The sequence below is a fragment of the Nanorana parkeri genome, unplaced genomic scaffold (genome assembly GCF_000935625.1).
Source record: "Nanorana parkeri isolate BGI_ZX_2015 unplaced genomic scaffold, ASM93562v1 scaffold450, whole genome shotgun sequence".
In the NCBI taxonomy this organism is placed as follows: domain Eukaryota; kingdom Metazoa; phylum Chordata; class Amphibia; order Anura; family Dicroglossidae; genus Nanorana; species Nanorana parkeri.
The window spans coordinates 577,222-592,055 of record NW_017306718.1 but is presented as its reverse complement, the minus strand read 5'-3'; the positions used below and the strand labels follow the sequence as shown (position 1 = coordinate 592,055).

Here is a 14,834-nt window from a genome sequence, read left to right as displayed (position 1 = left end):
CTTGCCCACTGGCTTGGAGGACTTCTGGGGCTAGTGCTGTGTCTTGTTACCGGCTATCTAGTGAATTGAGATTTCTGTTTTTCTGATTAACCGTTCATGTCCTGGATCTCCTGACTCTGTCTACAGCCCTCATTGCCAACACTGCCTGTTCCTGTTATCCTCTTGCCTGTCTCCTGCCTCGATCTCAGCCTGGATTCTAACTACTTTCTTGCTTGCCACCTACCTTGAATTCTGTCTGACGCTCACTACTGTCTTGCCTGCCGTCCTACCGTGACCTTTGTCTGATATTGACTACTCCTCATTGCAGCCATCCTGCACCTGCCACCACTTAATGGGGCAAATCCAAGGGCTAAAACCTTATGTTGGCTTGCAGAAAGTAGCCTGGGGGCCACTAGAGTTTCTGACTCATCACTCCTTGCGGGGTGCCCTGGTGAACACCAAGTTGTCACTTAGACTCCATGCCTTGCAGGAGCCCAAATCACCTGCCAGGGGAACATCACACTATCTAACAGAGAATTGTTTTTTTATTGAATTACATCTTATTACTCATTTTTATCCAAAATGTTTTTTCTTTGTGAATATAAAATGTATTTTGTTTAAATTACAATGACAGAGTTAGTAGTCCTAGCAGAACTTTTTAATGTGCGCTATGAAAGGTAGCTTTTATGTACAGTAATTAAGACCACCTTTATGACATGTGTTTTTGAAAATATGGCACTGCAGTGCTACCTACATTTCCATTATACATTATACTTTGAAACAAATTTAAGTAAACTTGTCACAGAACTAGGCAAATATTCTTAGCATATGATGAAAACACTGCATGAGCAGAAGTTATCTTTGGTAAAAACTGAATGCAAAACAGTCAATGGCCTAGCTTCTCCATACCTGAAAGTACCTTGTATTCCTTGGTTCCCAGTGTTATTTGGAGAAGCAGAGGAGCAATGGAAAGTTAAGAATGTGCTGCTGACCTAAATTACACAAATAAAAAGTGCTACTGTAAGACAAACTTTTTTTTCTTTTGTTCCTTCCTATGGGGACACTAGTTCTGGTGACCCTGCTGACCACCAGGGATCTCTCTCAATTTGAAGGGATTTCCTGTATTGTGGCTATTGAACAGAAAGTGAAGGGAAATTTCCCTAATAGGACACAGCTGATGGGAATTATAACCCAAATTTTTTTTTAAATGTAGCTTCAGTTCTACTTTAATGCAGCTCCATAGCTATTAATACAGCAGCAAACATATGTTGTGTAAGACAGTTTAAGTACTTGGATTTGACTAGCTATTAGCAGCACAAGGTACCAATCAGTTCATGTAATTAAAATAAGCAAGAAGCATGCTGATAGGATGAGAAACCAGAGTGACAGAGAGATGAGCTCATTATTGTGCTGCTTATCCTTTCACTGTCCAGTCACAGGCTGGGGTGGGTCCAGTATTACCAGCAGGCCCGTCTTTAATACTGATTGGACCCTGGGCAAGCGTTTTCTTGGGCCCTAAAAGGCAACAAAACTCACAGTAAAGTGCAGTGTGTATGAGTATATCACAAAAACTGAGGCTAGGTTCAGATATGGGCGATTCCGGGGCTGCGGGATTGTGCACAAAAAAGGTACACATGACACACAGCTTTTTTAGCCCTGATCGTATTTAGTATTGCGGCGGGAAACCTCACGATTCACCTGGCGTGACTGGGGTGCCATTAGAAAGTAATGGCACCGCCAGTGCGATCAGCAGGGGTGGGCAATTCTGTGACCAAGCAGATATCCACACGGTCACATATTTACCCACCACTGCCAATCACACTGGTGGTGCCATTGTGCACGATTGCCGCAGGTTCACGGATCGCCCAGGTGTGAATCTAGCCTGACAGTAATGTGCAGTGTGTATGGGTATATCATTAAGCTTCACAGCAACAAGACTCACAGTAATGTGCAGTGTATAAGTGTATAGCAGAGCTCCACAGGAATACTATGCATATTACGTTCCCGTTCACACCAATTGCAGTGCGTTCCAGAGCAGTAGCTGCTGGAACACAAAGCAATTGAACACCAAATTTCCCCCTTTGTTCTGGGGCGGGAGGGGGCATATGGTGCATTGAAGTCAATAGCATCGCAGCCACACCTCCGTCTGCAGTGCAATCGGATGCATGGCAAAACGTTTGCACTAGACCGGAATGCAGGCAATGTTATGCCATGCATCCGATCGCAGTGCGGGTGGGGGCGTGGCTGCAGTGCCATTGACTTCAATGCACAGCCACGCCCCCTCCCACCCCAGAACAGGGGGGGAAATTTAGTGTGCAATTGCTGTGCAAATCTGGAACGCACCACAATTGGTGTGAATGGGAGCTAAAAGGTGTTTGAAATAAAAGTAAATATTATTAAAAAAATTATAGTTATGTACACACCGAGAAACATGAAATTATATTTTATCTAATATTACTAAGCCAATTAATTGTATTTCCTTCCACAGCATTTATTTATTTATATTTGTTATTTTTTAACACACACCCACAATAAACAGAAAAATGTAATCTATATTCAGTGTCGTAACTAGAAACTTCAGGGCCCCACTGCAAGAAACCATGAAGAGCCCCCCCCCCCAACCCCCCTCCGCCATGGGAAGGCACTATAAACACGCACCGTGTGGTTAACAGGAAGGCTGCCGAGGTCCCTACCAAGCATGGGACCTCAGGCAGCCACTTCAGTTAAAAAATTTAGTGCTAGTGTTCTGTTGTGCGCATTAACAAGGAAACCACCATTTATTTACAAAGAATTCGTTTATAATCATTAATTGTGACCGTTAATAATATGCCGTCCATGGCAGTACATGATGGATGGCATATTATCAACAGTCACAATTAACGATTTAAACTAAATACTTTGACAATAAATCCTCGATAATACTAGTCTGTGCGCACGCGCAGATGCTGACGTTGGCAAATTCAGCTAGGTCAGCGTTCTCGACAGAACACCGCTATCTGTGCTTAGTATCGGGTATTTTCACAAGTAAGAGTACACGTGAAAATGCCCAGTACTGGCACATCCCTACTTGAAAATATTATGTATTGCTGAGACTTGTAGTCTTGCATAGTTGATGCTATTCTGCATTGTTTCTCCCCACAATTCTCCTGGGCGCAGTACAGGATAGCCTCGGCTCTCTGCTCTGCGCGTGCTGGCGGCTCCTCTGGGGCTCCAGGAGCTAGTCTGCTCGTCGCTTGTTTATGAGCCTTGCCCCCTCCTTCTCACTCCTCTCCCGGCAAAACACCAGCGTTGAGCGTGGGGGATCAGTGACACCCCCCCTCCCTCCTGGCTGCGGTCTCTCAGGCAGAGTGACTGACAATGAATGGCCTGTCTATCTCCCAACCGATACTGCCACGGCTCTTTTTTCTCTGGTGTTGGGGGCAAAAGGGACATCTGTTGTGGGCCCCTGTAATTTATAGGGCCCCGGGCAGATGCCCCTTTTGCACCGCGGTAAAGACGGCCCTGATGACCAGGACTCAGAGAAAGTGGGTTGAATGATGCTGGCCATCATACTGAGGACATCTATTGGCACTCTCTGGACCGAAGGTGAATATTGCAGCAAAAGTTGGTTTTGTTAAACTAGATTTTAATGGACAGTTCATTTGTATCTTCTTATTTTTGACTTGAGTTCAGCTTTAGGCCGTAATGAAAGAAGCCCGTTCTTTACAGAACTCAAAATAGTCATCACGGCAGTGACTCATCACTATTATTCTTTCATATGTTTCCAGCATTCTGGGTTATCTCTTTAAATTTTGATGCAGAAAGATTGTTTCACTAAATTCCCAAGTAAGACCAGCCTTAACTCTGAAGTGAATAGCCGAAAAGTGTTCGGCTCACTTCACTTCTGATCGGTCATTCACTCGGCTGCCCTCGGCAGCATAGTGAATAGACCCCTAAGCAATAAAATTCACATTTCACATAAATCACCTTATTACTTTGACTAAAATGTATCTTTTGTTTACATGAATAAAAAACCTGATGTTGCTCTCTTCCCAGCCTAAGCTGCATAGATCACATGGGCTCATGTTACTAATCATTTCTGCAGAGAGTACAAGGTTTTTAATAAGAAAGACAAAAGAGGATCAAAAAAATTACCAGGTTCACTAATAATTACAAATTACGAAGAAAATGAAGTTTTATTAATTGATTGACACATTTATAATATTGTTTACTTTCATATGCTGTACATCTCTGTAATACCTGTACATTTCCACATGTTTCGTCTTTAAATTTGCTGCAAGTACTTAAAATTACCTGTTGATCTGCCAGAAATCTAGAGCATTTCTAACTTTCTGCTTCAGCTGGCAACTCAGTGCCTCAGCTGCATGCAGATCTAAAGTAGTGTTGTTGGCCCTGTTGTGCTATCTTTTGCTGGACTGTAGAACATTTCCCCCTCTTGTCATCACCATAACATATGGGAAAGGTGTTCTGTACTCCACAGAGGGAAGATTGGCAGGACTGATAACAATGCTTTGAATTTCATTGCAGCAAATACACTGCATTTCCAGCTTAAGCAGGCCGTTAGGAACTCACTACATTTTTGGCATGATTATTTTTCTTTACTTGCAGCATTTGTAATGGATACAACTTGGGGAAATGTGTATATATTGCAGAGATGTACTTAAGATGTGTTCATTTAAATTCTTCCCAGTCAACCACTTTAGATGAACTTTTTCACATATCTAACAACAATTAAAAAGGCTTTACTTTCCCATAAAGGTGCTAACCTACCTGAGAAAGTGGTGGGCTGTGCCCTAAGGCAGCACAGCCTGCCTGCAACTCCAAAAAATGAAAGCTCAGCATTTATATTGTAGAGGAGAGGGCTGTACAGACACTGATGGTTCCATCTATTCCTGGCGGTGGTGGTAGTGGAGCAGTAATAAATGGATAAAGTTTTCTAACTTGCTTGACCAATCATTATCATAAAAACATACAGCTGTCTTATTGTGTCTGTGGCCTGGTTTTACCTTTCTCATCAGTTCCTAATTATTGAGTTATAAGGTGTATCAGAGTTCACTCTATTGCAGTGATATCAGATACATTCATGACAGGTTTCTGTAAAGTTTTTCACCCCCTGATGTCATGTCATGTAGTCATGATGCCGAATAAATATCAAAAGGAAAACGTTTTTTTTCCATAAATGTGTTATTTTATTTTCATATGCATTTCTAATTTGAACTTGTTTTATTTCATTGCAGATGGTTTGATATTATCGTTTACTGTCTCTGTTGTCATTGGATTGGCAATCGGTGGTACAATATGGCTTCTACTGTCATGCATGTCCCGTCGTCGAGCCAGTGCAGCTATATCCCCAAGAATGAAAAATTCATCTAGTCGCCGTCCTAGAACATTGTCTCAAAACCAAGCCTTAAACAGATCTGGATTTTACCGCAATAGTAGCTGTGAACGCAGGAGCAACCTCAGTTTGGCTAGTCTGACATTTCAAAGACAGACATCACAAGAGCAAAATGACCCATTTAATCGGAAACCTAGCTTCAGAGCCTCCACATTCCATCCATTCCTACAGTCACCTACTTTGCCAGTTGAAGCTGAAAGTCAAATGGTTACACTTCCCAGATCCAATAGCACATCGCCAACACTCAACAACACTAGCAATCTCGGTCGTCCTGAGTTCCACTGGTCAAACAACAGCTTGCGTCTTGGTCACCCTACTCATACACCACCACCTGCCTATGAAAGTATTATTAAGGCTTTCCCTGATCCTTGAAAATTATGTCTGGATTGCTGGATTGAACAGTTACATTCTTTTCCAGAGGACGTTGTCATATTGATGGAGCAAACAAAAGGGTGCCATTTGACCACTTCGGTGCTTTTTAAAGAACATCCTAAGTTTAAATAATAATCTGAATATAGCTGCAATGAGGGAGCTTTACATTTTTTAAATATAATTGTGTATTAAGTCTTTATTCCAGGCACTGGGACTCTGGTATATAAGCATATTAGTAGCTCAATAACTTCAAACTTCCTGACAAATTTGATGAACAAAATTGAAAATTACTTCTTTGGTTAAGATGCCCCTAAGTCCTTGTGCTTGAATTATAGTTGTTGTCAATATTTTATTCTCTATAGAAATTATTCAGTGTATACTTACTATGTCAAATATACACTGACATATAGATGCTACTTCTTCTCCTGCTTGTTGTAATAGCTGAATGCTTTACTTAGTTTTTCACTTGGATTAATGCACTGAGAAGTTAAAGGACACTACTGTATTATTAAACGCTTTTCTGCACTGTTACATTTTTCATTTGGCAAAATATAAAATACATATATGTTTAAGAGACATTATTTGAAATTTAAAGTTTATCTTGAGCCAAAACTTTATTTAAATGAGCAGGGATGGATTGAAACCCCTGTCAGGTTTTTTATTGATTTTTGTGTTCCTGCTGCTGGATTCACCCTCTCTGTTTGTCTTGGTGACCACTGCCATTGAGACAGAAAGTGATGGTAATTCAAAATGTTATAGTTGTCACCAAAAAAAGGGTGAACGGAAAATATTTAATCGGGGACACCTATTTTGGTGACAACTGTTTAATAGGGGAATTTTCCTCACTTTGCAGAGATTTGTTCACTCTTTCTGTTACATCTCTGGGACAGGAAATTAAGGGAAATCTCTGCAATGGGACACAGAACGCAAAAAATAAAAGTACAATGGTTTTAACAGTTCCCTATTTATATAACAAACCAAAGAGTTTTGGATACACATACACGTTAATGAAATGTAAACTTGACACAAACATGAACATTTCAGTATGAGATTATGAGGAAAAATGCAAAACCAAAATGTATCATCACCGAATACACATGTGAAAATAATCAGCAGATCCAGAGTTCTAGGCAGGTAAAGCTATAAGCAAACCTTGATGTTTGCCATAAAAGTCTTAGTCAGTGTGGCTGGCAATCTAAATAAAGCACCAAAAGGAATCCTTGGTGGTGGGAAGGAGGAGGAACTAGTTTGTCTTTCACAGAAAAAGTTGTTTTTACCTTGTCTATATTTCTTGATTGCTTTCATGTCTGCCTTTCTTTGAGGGTGACCTCTACCCAGGTTTTCAAGTGGTATGCTTCAAAGTAAAACTGTGGACATGCTACTGACCTCAATCATTGTAATAACAAGCAGCAAAGGAGCCTAAAGACAAGCCCTCATTGACCTGTGTAAGTACAGCAATGTGGAGAAGTTCATCCTCAAAGTTCACAACAGGCACAGAAGAAATTTTCTCAGACTCACTTCTCACTGCTCCCTCTTACAAACAGCAACTCTGCTGCCTTATAGCATTCCATCTAAAATGTAAACACAGAGCAGGGTGAACTCGTCCATGTTTTTCTTAGGAAAATGTTCCATTCAATTCTAGAAGGAAATATTGCTGTGTGCTTTTCAAAACACAAATATACAGAATAATTGTGGAAGATCAAGCTTAATACAAATATGTTGCATATAGTCCAAGCAAGAAGTATAGTCCATGCATATAGTCCATGCAAAAAGTCTATCAATCTAACTACAATGATCAATGCAATTAAAACTGGAACAAAAGTGGAGCAGATGAATCAAGGAATCTGGTTGGTTGCTTAGGGTAGATGATTAAATTTGACACTAGTCCTTTCGCAACTTGTATTTGTCCTGGAGTCAAATTTCTTCTTTCTTTTGTATTACTTTTGCATTCAGCTTAAGGCAGAATACAGCAGATAAGCCACACAACCCTTTGATTTGGCAACATTTAGGCACACACCTTTATTTATACATTTTTGGAGTAATGGTCCCTTGAATGTATGCATTTCTCCTTTAGGGAGAACTATCTTATTAAAACAGTACACTAAACTGTTATTATGTTGTGTGCAGGGAAAAGAGTTTACCTGCCTAGGGCTTCTGTTTTTTGCCAGGAGTCCAAATCTGGTCAGCCTTGTTAACAGTAAGCTGAGAATGCATAGTTGCCTTTTGTTTGGATGAGCAATATAGATAGTGCAGTTCTGAACCAATGATGCTATCCCTGACAAATAAAAAAAGCAGCCTTGCTCCCCTTAGCTTTCTGCATTTTGAGTACTGTTCTTGAATACACACCCCTTGGACTTCTCTCAGGCCCATCCTACACTGCAGATGTATCTCTCTTGTGCTTCTTCAAGTTCCACCTATGCTTTGTTCCAACCCTCTGCTTACCTTCCAACTTTCTGAGGTGAGAGAGAAGGACACCTTCCAGCACCTTCCAGCATTTAGGCAATGGACACACACCTGCCACAACTCCAGTTTTGTGGATCATTAAGAATTTATATGCCAAAAATGATTGGTAAAACACAGAATTGTGGTTTGGATGGTTTTATTAGTTTAATAGTAAATTTTTATAGATATCTGTACATCAGACCAAAAAGAGGGACAAACAAGCAGGAAGGAGGGACCAAGGGATTTGGTTCATAATAAGGGACATTTTGGAGGTATGTCCCTGTGCTATTAGTCTGTGATCAGTGCAGTCCCTGCACAGCACTGTTGGGCTTACACCAAGAAAACTTGGATGACCTATATGATATTTTTTTGGATTCACCACCCAGGCTAATTAATTTTCATTGTTGCCTAGTGTTTCTTTATAATGTTTACTTGCTTTAGTAAATATGTAGGGTTTTATGCCGCACACTCCTAATACTAAAGGATAAAGATGATTATAACTATATATTTTAAAGAAGTTGTTTTTAAACAAACAAATGACCTTCTGATTTTTATACATCTAAACGTTTATGTATTGAATTCATTTTCAGCTATACTGTATAAATGAACAAACCAATATTCAGTCAAAATTGTGGGTGATATATTATAAAATGTATGTAAGTTTTCTATGCTATGCTGTAATTACAGTGGATATTTGTAAACAAAAACCTAAAAAATTGATAAACACGCATCATATGAACCATCTTTTTTTAGTATAAGGGTCATTTTTTTTATAGGAAATATATTTTGGTATGTAAATGTTTGAATGAGAAATAAAATGCTTTAGTTTAGTGCACTGTTCCACAGTCTTCTGAATGTGAACACATGACATTTTTAATTTGAGAAAGTAAAAACACTAAAAAACCCTGTACTTTTCCAGTGTAGACTGGAATCTGTTTGGTTGCTTTGTTTGAGACAGCTCTTTCTTTGGAAGGTTTTATGAAGAAGGCCTAATAGACAGTACTTGGTATAATGATCTAATGGTAATATAGAAGCATAAATGGACTTACAGTAATTGGAACACACTGACCTAACAATTTACCTATTTTTCCCTGCAGTCTGGTTTGCAACATGAATAGCCACCTTGCTTTGCAATTTCTGAAGGAAAAGCAAATAAAACATGTTGCATTCTCAGTTATCACATAAATCACCTTCCTTTCGGCACAAACACAGCTCTAGAATGGTGTCCAGATAAAAAAAATACTGTATTGATTAATGATAATTATTTATTTTTTACTCCTGTTGTTTTTCTGATAGTGTGCATAGGAGCAGTCAGTTCACTAAATGTGATCTCATGAGATAAATTGGTCACATGACCTTTTTAGTGAAATGTCACATGAGACTAAAAAAAAATTCAAAACATGTGAAATAAATAAAGCAAAGCCTGAAAAACATGAGATAAATTGCATGAAATATATCAAGGTCAATTCACACAAAAAAAGTATGAAGTAATTATCACCAGGCTGGGGCAGTTGGTATTTGCTGTCTGTCGGCCTGTGGCAGTGTGAAAGTGTTCAAAACCTCCAATTTGAGGCAATGGAAGTATTTGAGAATACCATGCTGGAATATAAGTTCATCCAAAGTAGGATACAGAGAAGAATAAAGGCAGGAATGGGACCAAATAAAAAGTGTTTTGTACACCTTAGCTGGTTTTTAATGTTATGGGTGCAAAAGACTGCACCCATGGGCCTTTTTTTCCACTGGAAACAACCATATGAAAAGCTTACATTTTAAGATAAATACTGCATGTTTTGAAGAAATATCTCATTGGATAAATGACTCACATTTTAGTGAAGTGGATACTGAAGAGTTATTTTACCTCAAAATGTCATGAGGTATTTAGCTCTTAGTGAATTGAGCCCTGAGTGTTATATTGACTGAGACACAGAATCTGCATCACCAACCCTCCCAGGGAAATATTTTTTATTAATGAATTCTGAAAGTTATGTACAGCATATGAGGCAGAATGCTTTAGTTTTGCGTTCAAACAAGGTGAAAAACACCACGTGGTCAGTTTTTGTTGATCAACAATATTAGAAAATTAAAAATACTTGATTTTTATATTTTCTGAGATACAGAAACTCACAAACAAAACTGGTAGAGAAATACTTCTGCCACTGCGGCCTGAAAGTTAAAGAGCAGAATAATGCTACAGTGTTATATGAATGAATGACAGCACAGAAGCCTCTAGTGTACTATGATTAATGAAGGCATTAAGCAACCTTGAGAGGTGATGTCTAGCACCAGCGCATTCAAAATATTTCTACCACTTTTACAAGTTTTTATATGAAGGTTGCATCTTAAACAAAATACTGTAGGAAAGATAGAGAGGCACAGTGAATATGGGAAGGCATGAAGGCAACATGAGGGAACCTGGCCAAGATCAGCAAGAAACATATGCAGCATCTTTCGGTGTACACTTCCAAATTTGCAGATGTCTGCATTGTTTGCCTAACTGAAATCTTGATCGAATCATAATGACAAATCCAGTGCATTATAATTTCTTCTATACTGACAATTATTGTACAGCTCATATTCCAAAAAAAGTTTAAACTTAAAGAAAAAAGACTTACACAAATAATATACTAGGTTTTTAGTGTTTAGTTGGCCAAATTGGCACAGTGGTCTCTTATGTATTCCCTGGACTGCAGCAGTGAGAGCTCTACATCTAAGTTTCCAGATAGCCTTCCACAACATTGATTTGGGGGTCTTACCTTCCCCAGTAAATTTTTCTATTTGCAGATTGTATTTTACATTATACAGCAGCAGAAATGAAGTTTCTGCTGCAGGAGTAGTAAACAGAGCTGGTCACAAAGCAACTTAGGTAGAAGCCTAGAACCAGGTAGATGTCTAGGGATCCACCTACAACCAAGGGGATAGCACAACTGGTGTCACTTCACTAGGATGCACTTGCAGGCAGTTGGTATCTGCAGGAGCAGGCAATGTCAGTACAAACAATGCAAATAGATTGCCTTTTTTGTGCCTACTGCAGTACTTATCAGTTTCAATCAAAGGAATGGGTTAGCCAAAGTTAGTGCCCCACTTAGGGTCCCATTCTGCCTTAATCCATCTCTGGTAGTGAGACTGCGTGGTAGGGGAAAGATCTGCAATGTTGATGAAGAGGATTTGGCTGCTGAATTATATGCTAGAGGACAGTTCAGCCCATATTAGATTTTGAAAGATGGGGATTAGCAAGGCTTTACTGTTAATAGTTATTGTTACTGTTTAATAGTATATTACTGTTAAACTGCAAACTATCATTTGAATTGAAATAATCCTAATAATATATATTTTTATTTTATAATGTTATGTATCATATATATCCTTTGCCATATTTTTTAAATAACGTGTGCAAGTAAGATTGAGTGTCTGACTGAGACACTGAATCGGCTGCACAACAAACACTGCTAGATAAACCAGAACCAAAAGAAGAGAACCAAAATATGAATTTGTGGAATATGATGCATTATTTTACTGCTAGAACTATGGACAAAACCAGAATACAAAACAATGTGTAGTAAGGCTATTCAGGTTTGAGGAAATCTTTGGATGATGCTCCCAGAGCTCAGTGGTTTGATTTATACTGTACAATACATGAAGGAAACTAACCTCGAATCTCCTAACATTTTCTCTGTAACTTGCAGTTTCATTCTCGTACTCTGACTTCCAGTCACTAATAGACTTCAGATTGCTGCTGCCTAAACCCTGCTTGCCTTCGTGTGACAATCAAAATGGTAATATGCATTTTTAATAAAGAAGTAAAATTTTTGGTAGGCTGTGGAGAGGCACAAAGTCGAATGAGAGGGCATGCAAGGTATCATTGGGTAGTCTGTCAAAGCTCACCAGAGATAAAAATTAATTATACGTTTCTGACGTAAGCCACTAAAATTTCACAGATCCCCTCAATAGGAAAATGATCTGCATCTGGGTTATATCCCAGTTTGCTCATCTTTAGTTGCTATGGGTTATGGCACTCAAGAATGCTCCTTGGGCTGCTTTATTAGATAAGCCCAACTGCATTAAAATGTGCATAGCAGTTACAGCCTTTGAGACTTACATTTATTAGAGTTGTACTATAAGTAAATACAATTAATAGAGATGAGTTCAAAAGATTAAGAAGAAGTGCATGTAGCACAGATATTGAGTATACGCAGTCACAAAATGATTTCACTGTTCATATTATATTGCATTATAAGGACATTTTTCCTGTGTTACTCTCAGGAAGAAATGTTTCCTGTTTTCAGTTCAATTAGGAAATGGTTTCTTTGCCATTCTTTGAGTTTTACTTCTTGGGCAACAGGATGATGACCTGTACAGTAAATTTACCAGATAAAAACTGCCTGAAAAAAGGTTAATTAATTGTAATGAAAGTGTTATGCAGAAGTGGAATAAAGAATGACACTTCCTTTCACTCACCGTTACATTTTTGCTGTTTATATTCCTTAGCTATCCCATTTTGGTCTTTTTCAGCAAAGGAAAGGATGCACAGGGCAATAAACATTGTACTGATTTAACGCTTAAAGGGAAATAGCCATTTTAAACGTGCACAATGTAATAAAAGCCTTACTTAAAGTGCATTTACACTTTTAAATCAAAGTTGGGATAACATCTATTTTATATTAGTCACATGTTCCGATTCACATTATTGTTCTGTAAAGCTTACACTCGGTGTTATGGAACTAGCTTGGAGTTTCATAGTATTTTTTTTTTTTTTTTGGGGGGGGCCACATAATGCACACTAGCACGTGCATGTTATATGGAGATTAACGCACATGGGCCGATGGGAACTGGACCTGAGTAGAGTTAAGTTCAGGGCTATGATTTGGGGAGTTTTTATATGTTAAGCGATGCGTTATGTTTTAAGACTAAGGTTAAATGTTGCAATACACTTTTGGGGTTAGATTCAATGTTAACAATTCATTTATATGGTTATGTTAATTGTTAACCTATAAAGCTTAAAGGAGAACTATGAGGTGAGTGAAAATCACTCATCCGCATAGTTCAAGCCGACGTGTGACAATGAAACTGTCGCATATCGGCTCAATAGATCGGGAAGTGAGCGAACACAAACCGTCGCTCGCTCACTTCTCGATCATAACTGTCAGTCACCGCTCCCCGCAGGGATTCCCCCCCTCCCCACTCCGATCCTCCAACGCTGACTTGAGGAACGGACGGGCGGGTACAGCTGGCTCTGCCTCTAGATAGGCAGAGCCAGGTGTCATTCACCCTGCTTGGGTGGATCTCGACAGCATTGTCGAGATCCTTCCCGGCTGCGGCGGTTTCAGTATACTGCGAGCTGTAGCTCGTGATATACTGAGCTTTGGGTCACGGGAGGAGGCTAGTATATGTCCTCCCGTGACCCTTAAGAGAACTATGGGGAAAAACACTTACACCATAGTTCTCTTTTAACTCCAGCAAGATTTAACAGATACAATTAATGTAGTGCTATATTTAATTAATAAGTAATTCAATATATTGTTATTAAATGCAAGCATTGTACCAGAATTTGACTTGGTATCAGCATTTAGACCTCAGGTAATCAGATGTATGGATATGCTAACAAGGAACATGCTGATAGAAGGCGAGAGAAGAGTGACAAAGAAAATATCTCATTAGTGTGCTGCTTCTCCTTTACTGCCCATTCACACGCTGGGGGAGGGACAGGGCACAGTTGTATTATTTAACTGAATCAGAAAAAAATAAGGTCCCTTGTCCTGCCTGCCTTTGTAAATCTCAGAACTGAATGGACAGAAATATATACCCTTTGACAGGTAAAACTACTAACTTATATGTATTTAATCTGTGTAATTAACGTTTTGCCTGGAGTTCAGCTTTTAGGGCATAGTTATAAAGCAGTAAATGTGACTTTCACCAAACAATCGCCAGTGGTAAATCAATCACTCTCATTTAAAAACACATATACCAGGAAGATTTACCTTCAGTGAATGGTTGGTGTATGACAGATTAAAAATATGCTACTAAGTGTTTGCGTAGAGGAAGCATTACGTGTTCGGGTTATGGTAAGTTTATCCATTAGGTCATCAGTAAGTGGGAGGCTGCTTGTTAACAGTGTTTATTTTTAACTTCTTTTCAGATCCAAAAGCCCTTGCTGGAGGCCTGACTTTCCTGTTTTAAAGATTAAGTCCTTGTAACTGCCATTGACATGTTCAATGAGACTGCAAGGTCACTTTGCAATTCAATAACTATTCTCTGATGAGTCTATCACAAGTAGTGTCCTCACCGTTTCTCATCAATACACCTTATACCATTAATACTGCATTTTTAGTATAAAAACATGTAATGTCATTTATATACAGCTATTAGAAATGTCTAAAAAACAGACACAAAACATTTTAGTATGGCCAAATTCTACCATATTCATATAATTATCTGCATCATCTTACATTCTATATAAAACTTTTATTCGAAAGAGTTGTACCTAACATAAATTGACCTTGCTCATCGCCACTGATAATATGGTTCTTAATGCCAAAAATCTAGGTTAGGTGCTCTCCTAACATGCCTGATGAATGGACCCTGAGTGGCACTGAAAACATTGCTTTGTGACGAGATGTGTGTACATCAATAAAATGGCCACTCGTTGAAG

At 39.0% G+C, this 14,834-nt stretch overlaps 1 protein-coding gene across 1 annotated transcript in view; it reads left to right on the top strand.

Annotated features, from left to right (window-relative positions):
• The window catches only part of MYCT1 (myc target 1), a 36,734-nt gene extending 30,954 nt beyond the window's left edge, over window positions 1-5,780 (top strand). The window contains exon 2 of the mRNA XM_018560334.1: window positions 5,217-5,780. Coding sequence (XP_018415836.1) covers window positions 5,217-5,746 — 530 coding nt within the window. The 3' untranslated portion in view covers window positions 5,747-5,780. The remainder of the gene's footprint in view (window positions 1-5,216) is intronic.
• The last annotated feature ends 9,054 nt before the right edge of the window (window positions 5,781-14,834 follow it).